Source organism: Sorex araneus, chromosome X (assembly GCF_027595985.1).
Source record: "Sorex araneus isolate mSorAra2 chromosome X, mSorAra2.pri, whole genome shotgun sequence".
NCBI classification, from domain to species: Eukaryota; Metazoa; Chordata; class Mammalia; order Eulipotyphla; family Soricidae; genus Sorex; species Sorex araneus.
Genome location: NC_073313.1, coordinates 286,246,520 through 286,259,785, shown reverse-complemented (window position 1 = coordinate 286,259,785; position 13,266 = coordinate 286,246,520). Strand labels below are relative to the sequence as shown.

The window sequence follows — 13,266 nt, the reverse complement described above, 5'->3', positions numbered from 1 at the left end:
GCAAGATTGACACACCTACTCCTGCATTATTGCTTTCATCTTGAGATTCATGTCATGTATTTTTTATAAAGTTTCATGTCCTGTTTTCCTTCTTGATTATAACACTTGGGTTATATCATAGTGACATTTAAAATTATGGGATGGGTAGATAATAATAAATTACCCTCAAGTCCACTGCCAAGTGATTTCTGGTAACATTTTTTTCTTCCAATCTTTTTCTTTCTATATTTTTTTTCAAAATTGTGATTGTGTTGTTATAGACTGCTTGTGACTGCTGAAATTAAATTAGTAGCATTTTATTATGTAATTGTGTTATTCTTCAAAACACAAAGTTTTGGCTGAAAAAAACGAGGGCTAACAATATACTTATACTATTTGGGGGGCCAGAAAGGTAGTAAAGTGGGCCACATACACCATACTTGTATATGGCCAACCTGGGTTCTGTTCCTGGCACCACATAGGGTGATGCCTATGCACAGAGCCAGGAAGAAGACCTGAGCACAACTGGTTGTGGCACACCTCCCCCCTCCCCACAAACAAATAAAACATACTTTATGACTAGACAAGTAGAGCTTTTTTGGAGGTTTTCCCTTCCATTTTATAATTCTGTGAAAAGTTTTGTATATAACTTATTCACATTTCTGATAGCCCTCAAGTTATTTTCATTAGATTATGACTTTCTTTAAGACAGGATTTTCTTATTTATTTATTCATTTATAATTTTTAAAATTTTATTGAATCACCATGAGATAGTTACAAGCTTTCATGTTTGGGTTACCATCACACAATGATCAAACACCCGTCCCTCCACCAGTGCACATTCCCCACCACCAATATCCCGGGTATACCCCCCTTTCCCACCCTCCCCCTGCCTCGATGGAAGACAGTATTTTCCATACTCTCTACTTTTGGGCATTATGGCTTGCAACACAGACACTAAGAGGTCATCATGCTTAGTCGATTATCTATTTTCGGCATGCATCTCCCATCCCAATTGGTTCCTCCAGCCATCATTTTCTTAGTGATCCCTTCTCTATTCCATCTGCCTTCTCCCCTCCACTCATGAAGCAGTCTTCCAGCTATGGGACAGTCCCCCTCGCCCTTATCTCTACTGTCCTTGGGTGCCAGCCTCATGTGGTGTTATTTTATACTCCACAAATGAGTGCAGTCCTTCTATGTCTGTCCCTCTCTTTCTGAATCATTTCACTTAGCATGATACTTTCTATGCTTATCCATTTATAAGCAAATTTCATGACTTCATCTCTCCTAACAGCTGCATAGTATTCTACTGTGTAGATGTACCAGTTTCTTTAATCAGTCATCTGTTTTACGGCACTCGGGTTGTTTCCATATTTTGGCTATTGTGAACAGTGCTGCAATGAATATATAGGTACAGATGTCATTTCTACTGTGCTCTTTTGCATCCTCGGGATATATTCCCAGAAGTGGTATTGTGGGGTCATATGGAAGCTCAATTTCTAGTTTTTGAAGGACTGTCCATATTGTCTTCAAGAAAGGCTGGACCAGTTGGCATTCCCACCAACAGTGAAGGAGTGTCCCTTTTTCTCCACATCCACACCAGCACTGGTTGCTTTTGTTCTTTTGAATGTGTGCCAGTCTCTGTGGTGTGAGATGATATCTCATTGTTGTTTTGATTTGTATCTCCCTGATGACTAGTGATGTGTGTAGGATAACAGCCTCAGGTAGTTTAGATTTATTGGGTTACTCCCATCACAGTGCTCCCATTCCTCTGTGTTTATTTGTAACTTCTTTTTTTGTGTTCTGTTGACTTATAAATATTGTTTTTCTCTTCTTCTTGAGTCCTTTGCATAGTTTATTCAGAGCCATGTCCTTTTGTATGGACACAGGAAGACTTAGCAAATGCTATGCTTTTGTAACCTGGGAGTCATTTGACTCTACATGATATTTTCCTCCTGGGCATCTGTTCTTGACCTAAGCCTCAGCTGCCCTTACTTCCTAGCACACCCAAAAGCAGGGTCCCGACGAGGGACGGGATGGACCCAGGGCAAGTGGTGAGTTGTGTGCTACCCTGGCATCGAGATGGGCCTGGCTAAAGTGCCTAATGCTGAACTATAAGTTAAGAGCTTGGTCATGGGCAAATGCTGTCATGATAACCAAACAGTGATAACTAGATTCGGACCCTGCTAGGGTTAGGGATGATTAATCTGGCCTGAGTGCTGTAGTCTGAGTCTGTGGCAAGGTGTTGCCAGAAGAGCTGCCGTATCTCTTGCTATGTCCATACAAAATAACTAGTATTAAAATGTTAATAAGTGTTTGGACTAAGGAAAGGAGAAAAACCCCTTAAGAGGTATTTTGCCTACTGGCAGTCAGGAAGGGCTTTGGAATGCCCCTAGGTTTTGTTCCCTCAGGAAGGGCTTTCTTATGTTGATTTTACTACCTGGCTGTGTGTACTTAGGGGCAAGGGCAGAGAGAGAAAAAGGGAGGAGAGAGAAGAGAGAGGAGCTAAGGTAGATTTAGAGGACAGAGCTAGGAGTGTGGGAGATGAGAAAAATAGAAGATTGAATAAACGGTAACTAATCAGCAACCAGCTTGGTCCTCCTTCTTCCTTCACCCATCCTTGGCCAACGGCCGTCCCTATCCAGCCGATAGATACACAGCGGTTCTAGAGTACCAAACACGGGCAGTGAGACAGAACCGCCCAGAGAGCCCATGAGTACACACACCCTTCAGCGTGCTTAGTTTTTTACAATGTGGAGCATTTTTTCATGTGCCTTTTGGCCATTTGTATTTCTTTTTTGAGGAAGCTTCTGTTCATTTCTTCTCCCCATTTTTTGATGGGGTTGGAGGCTTTTTTCTTATACAATTCTACTAGTGCAAGACAGGATTTTCAATTTAAAAAATGGTGCCCTGTCCCATCTTTCATTTGGTGTTGTTTTGTGATGTCTTGCTTGCTGTGGTCACCTACATGGTGGTGACCCTTGCCAAAAGTCATCACTCAAGTGCAGCTGCTCACACACTCTTGGTTTCCACAGACTTCACACTTTAATCTGGAACCAGGAAATCACATATGACAGTGTTGTGAGGATTTTCTACTCAGCACATGGAGCAGAGCTGGGGTGTTAAACTCTTGACCTCATATGCCTGCAAGCCAGTTGTTTTGACATAGCCCACTGACATAGCCCACAGGCCCGGAATTTATGTTTGAACATAATTCCCAATCATATGGTTTCCAAACATGTAATACAACTCCTGGGGAATAAAATAGGTAATCACTAAATATTTTTTTAATTCATACAAATTATAGTCCTAGAGAAAATTATTGAATAATGGGGTTTCTGGTGCTGTTCTAAATAGCGAAAACATCTGTCACATGAACAGCAATATTTTATATTACTTAACATGCTAGTCTTGTACTGCTTTCCCCCATGATATGATAATATTCCTATTTGGAATGCTTTGTTGTAGCTTACTTTTGAGGTCTGCAATTGTTGCTTTCATCGATTGTTTTGGGAAAAAATTTAACATTCCCAGAGAACTAACATTTTACTTTAAGATAGCAAAAGAAAACAAGGCACAAATTATTATCTGGAAGGGGCCAAAATGGCTGCAGAGGAATAGTACTGTAAATTCTCCTGCAGTAACAGCATAAGCACGTCAAACAGAGCTGGACATCGAATCCTGCCTGGGGCTTTGCTGAGAAAATTCACTGTAGAACACAGCCTTCCCCCTAGGGAGATCCAGGGCTGCAAAGCACAGAGCTGCAGGCAAGGCCCAAGCTAAGGAGCACTTCCCCAGGAGGGGCCAGGGATGGCATAGGGAGAGACTATAAAGAGCAAAGGAAGTAGCAAGCACTAGCCGAGGGTGGGAAGATGCTGGACACAAGGGTTTTTAAACAACTTCAGCTTTATACCAGCACTTGCTGAATCAGAAGTAGATTGGGATTTGGGGCTGGAGAGACAGTGCTATGGTGGTTAAGGAGCTTGCTTGCCCTGCATGTGGCTAACCTGGGTTTGATCTTTGGTACCTCATATGGTCCCCTGAATGCACCAGGAGTGATCCCTGAGTGCAGAAGCTTCTCCCGCTCCCCAATAGAAGATTCTGATCTTGCTGAACCCCAGCAGTGGACACTCCCCCTGCCCAGGATTGCTCCTCAGCCCTGACCCAGCAGACTTGCAGCCCTGGCTCCACCCAACAGGTCTGTGCTGGAGTGCATAGTGGCAAGTGTTCCCCATCACTCAGCCTTGTATTTGAATTCACTCAGGTTAAGAAGAGTCTTAGAACTTGAACACCCAATAAAGGATGTGCCCACACTTGGCTGGGACTGAGGTGAACCCTCTCCAGTGGGACTGTCCCTCGACTCACCTGGGGTTGACTCTGCCCCAGTGATCTTCAGCTGTGGCGTGAGCGGACAGGCCAGCAGCCACAGCCACTCAGAACTAAAGGAAGTTTCCCTAATGTGCATACTCTGGACTTATGTGCACCTTAAAGTCCCTGAGAGCGCAGCTGGAAGATGCCACCCCAGAGGTAGCTGTAGGAAAACACACCCCTGGGGGTGAGACTTGCCCCTCAGACTATAATCAGGAGCTGCCACCTCCACACTGGTACTGTTACATGCAGAATCCCCCCTGAAGCTACGAAGATTAGCATGCTGATGACTAGCTGTTACTGGGTACATGTTGCCACCATTCCTAGGCATTGCCCAAGTTGCCATACAAGCTGCTGGACACCAGCAGCAGCTGAATACTGGGCAGAGCCCACATCCAGTAGCCACAAGGCACTGGTCATAGCAGAATCCCCTCTTGTCATCCTGGTGCAAGTACAAGATACATAAACAGGTGCTGCTTAGGTCATCTCAAACTTGGAGATCAGCCCCTAGAACCAAAGCATCAGTAATAATGGGGTGTGGGGGGGAATTTAGCTGGATCCCTGGATGGGGGCGGGGAGCAGAAGCCTAAGAAAGTTCTCAATTACATCAGAACTTTCTGCACTGCCTGAGTACCACTTCAGAACAGTAATCTTTTTAATGTATACTGAGCTGATGACTGGAAAACAGACTCAATAATCATAAAAAAAGAGTGATGGAAAAATAAAAGAGCACAAACAAAAACGGAAGGTGCTAATAATGGGACTCAGTTTCAGAATGGAGGATGCCCAAAACTCGAATCATAAACTTGAAGACAAGCCACACAAACATCATCAATAAAGAAAAGATTATTAAAGGGAGATTTTTTTTTTACAGTGAAGAGAATTTCAGAAAGACATTTGACAATCCCAGAAAGCCAATTTTAGAAAGACAATGCAGAGAAGTGGCCTCTGCATTACTGAAATTCCATAAGGACAGCAGAGACAGTGGACGGATGGCTGGTGGAAGAAATAGCTGAGAATTTCACAGTCTGAGGGAGACTCATATGCTGACCTAGGAGGCACAGAGGTGCCTAACAAAATAAATGCGATCAGAACAGCACCAAGACACTTTGTAATCAAAATGACAAGACTCAAAACGTGAGATGTCATCTTTAAGTGACAAGAAGAACCAAAGTCTCACATACAAGGGAACATTATGAGACTCACATCATATTTCTTAAATGAAACTCTACCAGCAAGATAGTGATAATAATGATGATGATGATGATAAGTCAGCTGGTGAGAATGGAATGATATCCAAAATACTGAAGGAAAAGAACCTGCAACCAACACTTCTCTACCCTATAAGGTTATCACTCAGGCTCATGATAAAAACATTTTCAGAAAACAACAGCCTGTAAGCCAGCTCTGCAAGGAATGGTTTACTCAACAGCTTCCTTTAAAAACAAAATGCCAAATAGCAAAAACAACCAAATTCCTCATAGGAAAATAGCCACAAATTCCTTCATATCAGTATTTTCTGTAAACATCAGTGAACTGAATTCCTTCAGAAGACTTAGAGTGGCTTTATGAATCAAGATAAAAAAATTAAAAACCAGCCTTCTACTTACAAGAGATATACTTAGCTCTTAGGATAAACACAGGCTCTGAAGAAAGATTAGAAAGAACTAGAAGGTCAGTGCATAGGTTGAAAAAGCCAGAAGGCCATGCTTGTATCAGGCCAACGTTCAAGCTAAAGCAAATAATTAGTCGGCTGGAGCATTAGTACAGCAGGTGTGGCATTTGCCTTGTACGTAGCCAACCCAGATCCAAGCCCCAGCACCTTATTTAGCTCCTACCACGTGTGATCCCTGAGCGCTAAGTCAGGAGAAAGTCCTGAGCACTGCTGGGTGTGGCCCAAACACTGAAAAAAAAAAAGTAACAAGAGACAAAGATGGACATTACATACTGTCAAGAGATCAGAACTCTTACCAACAAATAGGTATCAGATGAGGGACTGAAAATAGACCTGAAGAGATAGAGCAACAGCACACAGTAACAGTGGGGACTTTTAATGTCATTGGACAGATCAGACATCATTGGAAGAGCTGGGGTTAATAGTCATGTACAGGACCCACCACTGTACAAAAACTGAGAATGCATCCTTCCCCAGGGCACATGGAACATTCTTTAGGATAGACTGTGCAGATAGACTGGTACACAGTTCAAGTATCTGCAAAGTCATGAGAATAGAAGTTATATCGAGTATCTTTTCAGATCACAATGCCATGAAAATATAAATTAACTATAAAAAGAATGTCAGGAAATAGGACAGAAGCCATAGTACACTGAGTGATTCCTGAATGCTGAGCCAGGTGCCCCCCACAAACGAACAAACAAAAGAGAATGCCAGGAAATCTCTAACACTTGTAAACTGAACATCATACTGTTAAATAACCATTGGGTCAAAGAAAAAAATGAAAGAATAAGCTATTTCCTGAATAAAAAGAATAAAGACATAAACTATGAGAACCAGTGAGACAGCAGAAATACTACCACTAAGAAGCTATGGCAGTACAGACTTACATCATAAATGAAGAAAAAGTTTAAATAAATAACTTAACCTCAGAGCTTGAGAAACTGGTAACAGGAACAGCAGATGAATCCCAAACTTAGCAGAAAGGAAGAAAATAATATAAATTATTATATCATTATTATATCAGAGAAGTCAAGTGATATAAAAGAAAACAATACAAATGGTCAGTGAAATTAGGGGCTGGTTTTCTGAAAGAACAAGCAAGATTGGAAACCCTTTAGCCAAATTCATGAGGTAAAAAAGAAAACCCAGGGGCTGGAGAGATAGCACAGCAGGTAGGGCGTTTGCCTTGCACACGGCCGACCTGGGTTCAAATCCCAGCATCCCATATGGTCCCCTGAGCATGGCCAGGGGTAATTCCTGAATGCAGAGGAGCCAGGAGTAACCCCTGTGCATTGCCAGGTATGACCCAAAAAGCAAAAAAAAAAAAAAAAAAAAAAGAAAACCCAAATGAGAGGTATCAGAAATGAAGGGGAATATGTATATAACAGGTACCTCAGGAATACAAAAAATACAAAAGATCATATGAGCTTATGCTTCTAAACTGAAGAGCCTAGAGAAAATCAATACATTTTCAGAATCATATGGCCTCCCAAGACTGAATCAAAGAGGAAGAGGAAAATCTGAACAGACCAATCAAGAGTAAGGAAATTGATACAGTAATTAAAGATCTCCCAAAAAACAAAAGCTTAGGCCCAGAACTTATGGGTTCTGTCAAACCTTGAAATAACATTCACTGTCTGTATGTGCTCCTCAACTCTTCTAACATATTGGGGAAGTAGGAATTCTTCCTAACAGCTTCCACATATCTTAGTACCAAAGCCAGACAGTGATAATACTGAAAACAGAAATTATAGCCCTAATAAACATTGATGGCGAGATCCTCAACAAAATTATAGCAGAATGAATCCAACAGTATATCAAAAGAATCATATACCATGATCAAGTGAAATTCATTCCACAGATGCATGCATTCCTCAGTATATGCAAATAAGTTAATGTGATACACCATGTCAACTAAAGGAAAATTAGAATCATATGGTCATATAAGTGGTTGGAGAGAAATCTTTTGACAAGACTGAACATACATTCATGCTAAAATCCCTCAACATATTGGGATATATGGTATGTAAGTCAAGATAGTTATGGCCATTTACAATAAATCCACAGCAAATATCATGTGAAACATCAGTGGCAAAAACCTGAAAGCCTTCTTGTGAGACTAGACTTAGAGCAAGGATGCCCATTTTCTCCACTAGTCCTAGCCACAGCTGTCAGGGAATAAAAAACATCGAGGGATCCAAGTTGGAAAGGAGTTTAACTATTACTATTTACAGGCTACATGTTAACATATGAAGAACACCCTAAAGGCTCCTGTAAACCAGTATAAAACAGTAGTATGGAAGGAAAAGAAAACACAGAAATCTGTTGCCTTTCTAAACACAAGCAACAAACTGGAGGAGAAATAAAATTAAGGATGATGGAGGGAAGTTTCACTGCAGAGGTGGGAGAGTGTGGTGATGGATTGTATTGTGCATGAAACCCTACCATTGGCAGTATTATAAGACTTGGTGGACTGGAGGTAAAGGACTTATACTTTGAAAACTATAAGTCACTATTGAAAGAAATAGAAGAGTAGTCAAAGAAAATATTCCAGTTAATGGATTTGAAAAATTAGCTGTCAAAATAGCCATCCTACCCAAAGCATTATATAGATTCAATGGAGTCTCCATCAAAATTAATATGATATTCTTCAAGACTTAGGACATATGCTACTAAAATTTGTATGGAATTATAAAATTCCCTGAGTATCCAAAGCAATTTTGAGGAAAAAAAGAAGATGGGCGGTATTGCATTCTCTGGTTTTAAACTATGCTCTAAAGCTATAGTTATCTAAGCTGTGTGGTACAGGAATAACGGGAGACTAATGGACTAGAATCAAAATTTTAGAGATGAACACTCAGATGGATGGATAGTTGATCTGTCACAAAGAAACTGTGTGATTGAAATGGAGCAAAAAAAGCTTCTTCAGCAAATGTTGGGTAAGCTTGATAACTGCATGCAAAAAAAAAAAAAAGTGAATCTACTCCCCCAATTCTCACCATGTACAAAAGTTAATTGAAAGTGAGCTAAAGATGTTGAGATTAGACTATAATCCATAAAATACATTGAGGAATACAGGACCCTCCCCTCTACGATATGAACCTCAGAAATATTTTCAATTATTTTTCCATTGGCAAGGAAAACAAAAGTAAACACAGGATTACATGAAACTAAAAAGATTTTTGACAAAACAGCAATAAAATATCATTTCATACCACAGAATTGGCACATATCCGAAGAACAAGAACAACCAGTGCTGTCATGGCTGCAGGGAGAAAGGGACTCTCCTTCATTGTTGGTGGGAATGCCAACTGGTCCAGCCATTTTAGAAAATGATATGGACATTTAAAAAAAATAGAAATTGTGCTCCCATTTCTGGGAATATGCCCTGGGGGGGGGCAAAAACACAGTGCAGAAACACCATCTGCACTCCTATGTCCATTGCAGCACTGTTCACAGTAGTCAGAATCTGAAAACAACCTGAGTGCCTGAGAACAGATAGCTGGATAAAGAAACTATGGTACATCTACACAGTGGAATACTGTGTAGCTTTTAGGAAAAATAAAGTCATAAAATTTGCTTAAAAATGGATGGACATGGAGAGTATAATGCTGAGTGAAATCAGTCAGAAGGAGAAGGACATATATAGAATAACTGCATTTATTTGTATATAAAAATATATAGTACAAGACTTATATTCAAGGCCAAGGAAAACGGGCTAGGAGGACTGGTCAGTGGTTGGAATCTAGCACAAGTATATGTGTGGCAGAGGTATGTAAGATAGAGAAGGGATCAATATGACAATAATAGTTAGAAATATTCATGCTGGAGAAGAACTGAGTGTTAATAGTAGGTAAAGGGATATACATGGTAACTTTTCAGTATCTGTATTGGAAACTATAATGCCCAAAAGGGGAGGGTGGAGGAAAGAGAGAGGGAGGGGGGAAGGAGAGAGATCGAGGGAGGGAGAGAGAGAGAGGGGAGGGAGAGAGAGAGAGGGGGAGGGAGAGGGAGAGAGAGATAGAGGGAGAGAGAGAGGGAGGGAGAGGGAGAGGGAGAGAGGGGGGAAGTGCCTGGGACAGGGTGATGGAGGGAACCTGGGGACACTGTTGCTGGGAAATGTACACTGGTGGAGAGATGGTTGTTGGAACAGTGTATGAGTGAAACCTAATCATGAACAGCTTTGTAGTGGTCTGTCTCACAGTGTTTCAATTAAAAAAAAAACATAAAAATGTTTTGAATAAATAAAGATTTTTGCAAGGGTAAAGAAATTCTGGTTAAAGTAACAAGTCACCTTCCTGAATGGCAGAAAATGATATCAAGTGTAGGATAACATTGAATTTGTCCTTTCAGCCTTGCTGCAGGGAACTTAGGTTTATCTGGTTATACCCATCACAGTGCTCCCGAGTCACTCCCATTCCTCCATTTGTCTGTGAACTCTTCTCTGTGTTCTCCTCCCCAACCAGTTAATCACTTTTTCCCCTAATCAGATCCTGTTAACTTGTAAGATCAGATCCTTTTAGGATATTGAACTTATATTGTAAGTTAAATATTGCTTTTCTCTGTCTTTTGCATAGTTTACTTTAAAGCAATGTCCTTTCTGTATGGACATAGGAAGACAGTTAATATTATGCTTTGTAACTTGGAAGTTAATTGACTCCAAATAATATTTACTCTTGGGCATCTGCTTTCTCGACTCGGTTGCCCTTAGTTCCTAACACCCCAAAAGCAGGGTCCCGACGAGGGACGGAATGGACCCAGGGCAAGCTGTGAGCTACCCTGGCATTGAAATGTGCCAGGCCAAAGCGCCACAATACTCAACTGTAAGTTGAGGTATGATCACGGACAAATGCTGTCATGATCCAAAAGTAACAACGAGATTAGGACCCTGCTGGGATTAGGAAGACTAACCTGGCCTGATGACTGTGGTCTGGAATATATAGTGAGATATCCTCAGGAAGAACCAAACTTTAAGTTTGATATATCTCTTACTGTGCTCATACAGAATGACATTGCTAAAATATTAGAAGTAGATTTACCACAGCTATTTAACTGGATTACTAGCTGAGGAAAGAAGAAAGTGACACACCTTCATTGGGATCCCACCCTTGCACATCTAGAGTAATCTCCTTAGATGAAATTTAGTCCTTGAGTTAATCTCCTGGAGGAGTGGTTTTACCTCTCTTTGTTGATTTGTTAATGTTCAACCCACCTTTGTATCACCACCCTATGTGACTGCTATATAAACTTAGACTGTAAGATCTGAGGGAGCTGGAGAGAGAAGCAGAAGGGGAATGGAGATTGGAATAAACTGCACTTGATACCGACCAGCCAGGCCCTTGTTCTTTCCTTCACCTATCTATCACCATCGACCTCCCCGGGGTGGGGGAAGTGGCGTAAGAATACCGAATGCAGGCAGTGGGAGGGATAGAGCCCCGCTGCCCTTTTGTGAATATACAATCAAGGATACAAAACATGTACAAAACTCAACAACAGAAACCTGTCACCCCATCCGAAATCGAGAGATGAACAGATGTTATGAGGAAGCTTTCATTGCTCTTTTGTTTTCGATCAGGAGAATCCAGGGCCCCTCCCACTGGTACTCGGGAGGGTCAGTGCTAAGGCCCTAAGTCCTCAGTTACCTCTTCTTACCTTTTTTTTTTTTTTTTTGGTGGTGATAGGGAGCACACTTGGTGGTGCTCAGGGGCTATTCTCGACTATGGCATTGCTCGGGAACCATGTGTGGTGTGCAGCCATGGTGGCCTCATGCACAGCTTATGTTTCCCCCATACCATCTCTCTGGTCCCACTGGCTGCAGTGCTGCCAAACCCTGCAGTGGTGGGATCCCACACCATCCCAGGCATCCTTGGGGGGCTTCAGCACTGCTCAGTGCTCAGGTCACCATGTAGTTTCTGGAGTTCAAACCAGGGTCACCTCACCACAGTGAGGTCATTAAGTTCTAGTTTTATACTAATTTTGGTTTTCAGTTCTTATAAAATCATACTGCTGTATTTTTTAAATTTGAAAGTTTATAAGATATTCTTATGGATTGATCATACTTGTGTGTTTCAGATACCACATTATCATTATTAAAGGAATTAACAAGCAAAAAATCTCTTCAAGTGCCAAATATTTATTATCATTTGCCTCATTTATTGAAAAATGAAAGAAGCCTTCAACCTGCTGTGCAAATTGGTAATGGGAGAAAAGGAGGTATGTTATTTTCTAATTTTGTTTATTTAGTTATTTGTTGATATTAGCTGTGTTATGAAGTATTATATTAACCTTCAGAAGTCTGGTAACTGAAAGAATAAAAATTCCCTATCCATAGAAATATAACACTTACTCTAAAATCTGCATTGAAAATGCCTACATATATATTTTTTGCACGCCAGGTAAAAGCACCCATAATAATGAAGAGAAATCTAGTTCAAGCCCTATCTCCAGGCAAAAGAGTTTAAACTTCTGTAATTTTTATATTTAAAATTGTTGGAAGGTAGAGAAGTGACTTAATTTTTCTATTTTATTTCAACACTAATGGCTTCTACAGTCATGTTAATAAAGTTTTTCTTATGTATGTCTACTCCTATTTTTTATTATAGAGATATATATATTTGGAGTCACTTATCCTTCATGCAAGGTGATAATAAAATTCTTTGGTCTACTTCTTTTTTTTCCCCACCCCCTCCCACATTCAGTCTACTTCTTTTTCCTAATATACTAAAGAATACTGATGGCATTTGCTGCCTCTTGTTGTTAGAGAGACCAGAGCTTGAGATTTCCTTGTAGAACCAATTCACCTTTTATTTATTTATTTATTTATTTATTTGCTTTTTGGGTCACACCCAGCGATGCACAGGGGTTACTCCTGGCTCTGCACTCAGGAATTACTCCTGGCGATGCTCAGGGGACCATATGGGATGCTGGGAATCGAACCCGGGTTGGCCACGTGCAAGGCAAACGCCCTACCCGCTGTGCTATTGCTGCAGCCCCTCACCTTTCTTTTCTACTTCTTACGTTGCCTTTTTTCATTGTTTTTGGTCTTTGCTTTGGGGCCATGCCCAGCTGTTCTTTTTTTTTTTTAAATTTTTTTTTTAATTGACTCACCATGTGGAAAGTTACAGAGCTTTCAGTCTAAGTCTCCATTATACAATGTTCAACACCTATCCCATCAGTAGTGCACATTTTCCACCACCAGGAGCCCCGTATACCTCCCCTCACCCCCAACCCCCCGCCTGTGT

The 13,266-nt window shown here is 41.0% G+C and overlaps 1 protein-coding gene and 1 pseudogene across 1 annotated transcript in view; both read left to right on the top strand.

The window, feature by feature from the left end:
• LOC129399564 (uncharacterized) overlaps positions 1-13,266 on the top strand; it is a 742,397-nt pseudogene that overhangs the window by 65,997 nt on the left and 663,134 nt on the right.
• MGAT4A (alpha-1,3-mannosyl-glycoprotein 4-beta-N-acetylglucosaminyltransferase A) overlaps positions 1-13,266 on the top strand; it is a 118,861-nt gene that overhangs the window by 47,047 nt on the left and 58,548 nt on the right. Inside the window, exon 4 of the mRNA XM_055119712.1 lies at positions 12,098-12,238. Coding sequence (XP_054975687.1) covers positions 12,098-12,238 — 141 coding nt within the window. The remainder of the gene's footprint in view (positions 1-12,097; positions 12,239-13,266) is intronic.